Here is a 4505-nt window from a genome sequence, read left to right as displayed (position 1 = left end):
AAGTAAAAAATTGATAACAACAAGTTGCTACAAGTAGCAAATTACTATAGCATGTATGCAAAATGTTTTAGCTATAACACCATTGATGTTGGGTGGTTTTTAGTGTTTGGAGGTATAAAATAGCTTTTTAGCTCTTTTACCTCCTTTGTTTGAATGCTCTAAAATGTCACTTCAAATCCAAATATCACTGTGTGAACGAAATCTATGAAACTCAAATAATCATGAGTTGTTAAATTTATATCAAGCAATTTATACTAATAAAGATTCATGGAATTCCTTGATTTTAAATCATCACATCCAATTTAGGGATACCGTACGTTTCTAGGAAAATGGAAACTTTATATAGAATGTCATTTACATTTTGATCTATCAATAAACAAGGGAAAAATAGGAAGCAGTTTCACATTTTTTTGCTCAATGAGATCAACTTTATACAATCCTGGCCACTTCTTCATGATCGTCATGGGGAAAATGGAGATAGAAAAAAAATAAATAAATAAATAAATACCAGTAAGGCAGGCATAACTCTCTCTGCCAATAATCTTTACAAAAAGTGTATTTGTTTCTTGTATCTTTCAATGTCTCTATTTATACAAAGGAACGCCATATTGCCATATTCGTCCCTCTAATGAAACAACGATGACAGAAACATCGTCATGGTATCGACGTCGTTCCCCTTGTGGAATATCAAGCAACTCATGGAAGTCTATACCTGCAATATCCCAAGCTCATTGGAGTTAGTTTCTCTCATCATTCTTTCCTGTATTTTTTTCATTTCTTGTTCACACACACACACACACACGCACACAAAAGGCCTTACCAGCTTTCTTTGCTGCTCGAAACAATACTACTTCAATGAGATGTTGTGCAGGATCTCCATCTGGAAATGAAGCAATGAAGGATTCAACCTGAGCAACAGCTTCTTCATTGGTGAAGTATTGGTAAAGTCCATCAGAGGATAGTATCAAGAATCTGTCCCTTGGACCAAGTCTATAATGGTAGAGTGAAGGGCAACATGTAATGTAAGGGGAGGTGCCAATATAGTCGATTCTGAACATCTCCAAGAGTGCATCATTCCACTTGGGCTGCAAAGAAACCAGAGGAATTTGTGATCATCAAAACCAAAGCTAGATCCTACTATTACACAAATATGTGAAGATAGAATTGAATATATAAGACCTTTGCAGATCATTCACATTTCTGACTCAGAACTACCCATAATTGAATAAATTTATGCTAATTGAAGAGGCTTCTAAGCTCAGTATATAGAAGTCACCATCTTTTGACTGGCACAGCTTCGAATTGAGTTCTTATCCAAAAATCCCCAAATTAGAAACCAGGTACATTTGATTAGCATATTTCTAATGTAAATGGTATTTGCTTATAATTTTGATGATCAAAAAAATATTTAAGTTTTTAGATACTAAGCTGCTAAAATATATGTATTTCGCATGCTTGTTGAGGTAATCCCTTCACAAATATGTAAGCTTAGAAATTAGAATACCTGTTTGAGAAAGCCAGCCCCAAAAGCCCGAGTGACCTTCAAATAACCTTTCACCCGATCATTTATAACGGCAGAAGCATCATCAGGATGGTCATTTCTGATTCTTTGAACTTCCTGAAAACCAAAAAGGCCTCAGTCATGAAAAAATCCTATAATCAAATAGAGAGAGTACAAACACTATAGTGTAATCATAATAAGAGAGGATCATATTACTGGCAGACAACTAAATTACCTCTTCCTCATCTGTGCTGTGATCCGTAGTGAGCTGAATGGAAATTGAATTTATTATTTTCCCAAATCCGACACCACCCAATATATACTGATTGCTTAAAATTTCCTCATTCATCCGTTTCAAGTCCTGGTGCATTTTCCTTGGCCCTCGATCAAGTTCATCCTCCTGAGCTAACACAGCCCTACTATCCCCCACATTCATCAAGTAAACATCTTCACCCTTCATCAACATTACCAGAACACATGAACCCATCAGAGCTAACTCAGGATTGTTGCTCACCATCTCATCTGCTCTCTCCAAATAAGCATCCTCTGTCTTCCTTAAAGCCTCAGAGAGAGCCTTCAACACCTCTGAATGATTAACTCCAGCTAACCCATCTGGATTTGACTGTTTCTTTAACTTCTTCTCAAGCTCTATAATTTCCCCATCATCAAGTTCAAAATCAAAGCTGCCCACCCTTCCACTAGTACCTTTAGAACGACTATTCCCCTGCTCTCGCTTTATATTAGAATCCAAATCCAAATCCATTTCCCCACTTCCTAAAATGTCATTATCCTTATCAGAATTCCTCGTTTGGGATTGATCACCTTCTACATCTGTGGACTCAACCTTCTTATTCCAAAGCAACCCCTCAAGCTCATTATGCACAGCAGAATAAAGATTAGTAATCAAAAATTCAGGTGCATCAGGACCATTAAACCCATCATAAATTCCCACAAAGAGCCAACCACGTTCCTCAGAAATCACAACCTGAACTCGATCCTCCCCTGCCTTTCCTAGCGCCCATTGAAGATTCTCTCTCTCCATTAAATCCGGACTCAACTCATGATGACCATCATTATATTTCGTACACACATGTCCACGACCACTCACATCACCAATATTCACACTCACATTCCCATTCTTCTTATCCAAATTCGATTCCTTAACTCCAACACCACTACCTCTTTTAACCAATTTCTTAGTTCGAAACATCCTGGATATTGCTTCCTTAAAATCAACAATGAAACGTTTCTTAGACTTCACTCTACCATTATTTGAAGAAATGTTTTGTTGTACCTTTTTTTCATGTCCTTTCTCTATAGGATCCGAATTCAAAGGCCCAGAAACGAACATTTCCATTGGTCCCGACTTGAACCCTCTCTCTCCAGGACCCGAACTCGAACCCGTCTCACTAGTGGAGCACCGAGGCACTGGTTGCAGAGGTGTGGAAGCGAATGACGCGGTACTAGCAAACGATGCGGCACGCTCCACACCAATAGAGGAACCCCACGTGTCCAAGGGCAAAGTTGACAAAGGCGTGGACATGTTGGCACTCACAGAAGCTCCTGAGATTGTTGGAAACGTAGTCGTTGTGGAGGAATGGTCTTCCTCTGAATTTGAGGAGACCGAGACGCCAGAGAGCCTTGGTTGGTGTTCGGGTTTTGGGTAGCAAAAGGAATGACCGAAGTCCATCACCTCGTCCAGAGGCTCAGACTGGACCAAAGTGACGTCGTTAAAGCGCTTTGAGAGCTCTCCTGCTTCACCGGCGAAACAGTAATACGCTCTTCCTACATTGTTTCCCATGATAACTCTGTACGTTATATAATGTTACTCTTTCTTGGACTCGTTGTAACTTGTAAGTAAGCTCAACCTAGCTAGCGTTAGATACTTAGATTTCGATGTGTTTGTTCATTGCGTGGTTCTGAGTGATATAAAGAGAGAAGATGAAGATGATGATGAAGAATAAGGAGAGCTCAGAAATGAAATCTCTGACATAGGCGAGGAAGAGGAGAGAGTGAGAGAGTTGACTTTAGATATGGGTAAGTAAGTATGTGTTTGTACTCTATAGAAAATTGTTTAATGTTTTTGACCTATTTTAATGTTAATGTTGGGGTTGACTTTGGATATCTAGAGAGTCATCGCGTGCTGTTTCAGAGAATAAGAAATTATATATAGTGGAGTCCTAAAATCTAAGAATCTAATGTCAACTCTTGAAAAGTTGGATAAAAACATATTATATGATTGAACTATTAGTTCCTAAAAAAAAAAATGATTGTAATATTAGGATTTGAGTAATGATACTGACCTAATAAGTGATGATGTTACCATCAAAAAAAAAAAAGTGATGATGTTAAGACTATTTAATTTTTTACGTGAAATTTATAAATTAAAAGGTCACTCATCAGTAAAATAAAAATAAAAATTAATTGACTATTTTGTAATTTTAATTTTGTAAAATTTGTAATACCTTTAATTATTTTTTTAATAAATTTCATAACAAATGAGTTAATAAGCTTTTACTCATTCTGAATGGATAATTCTACAACTACCACTGTGCATTTTTAGTGCGGTGGTCACTCCACAAGTATAAATTCTTGAGGGTGGGGGGCAAGGCCAGGGTTCACGTCTTCAGAAGGGAGCTTCATACACATAAACACTTAGATTAGGATAGAGTAAAAATTTTATCTTGTATCAAAAAAAAATTCTACAACCACGCAGACTATTTTATAACATTTTTAAAATTATTAATGTAACAAATTTTTATCAATTCTCATCGGACCCTCCACTAACATTATTTTTTTTAGGTAATTGTAATTTTTTTTTTTTTTTTACGATTATATTAAGGGAAAATACTAAGACCACAACTTTTGTAATAACTTGCTCACGTAGTAGTGTAGTAAAAATGATGGGTTCATATGGGTCCACCACTCACAACTCAAAACATGAATAAATTGTATCAAAATTATGGCAAAAATTGTGGTCCTAACATCACTAACATACCATCAA

At 36.7% G+C, this 4505-nt stretch overlaps 1 protein-coding gene across 1 annotated transcript; it reads right to left on the bottom strand.

Moving 5' to 3' along the window:
• Positions 1-385: 385 nt before the first annotated feature.
• On the bottom strand, positions 386-3539 carry LOC126691605 (probable protein phosphatase 2C 4). The gene is made up of 4 exons (XM_050386645.1): positions 1737-3539; positions 1505-1618; positions 821-1085; positions 386-712 (listed from the first exon to the last, which is right to left on the bottom strand). The coding sequence occupies exons 1-4, from the start codon at positions 3300-3302 to the stop codon at positions 585-587; spliced, it is 2073 nt and encodes a 690-aa protein (XP_050242602.1). The 5' UTR covers positions 3303-3539; the 3' UTR covers positions 386-584.
• Between the last annotated feature and the right edge of the window lie 966 nt (positions 3540-4505).

The sequence above is a fragment of the Quercus robur genome, chromosome 7, assembly GCF_932294415.1.
Source record: "Quercus robur chromosome 7, dhQueRobu3.1, whole genome shotgun sequence".
NCBI lineage: Eukaryota > Viridiplantae > Streptophyta > Magnoliopsida > Fagales > Fagaceae > Quercus > Quercus robur.
This window is presented reverse-complemented; position numbering and strand designations above follow the sequence as displayed.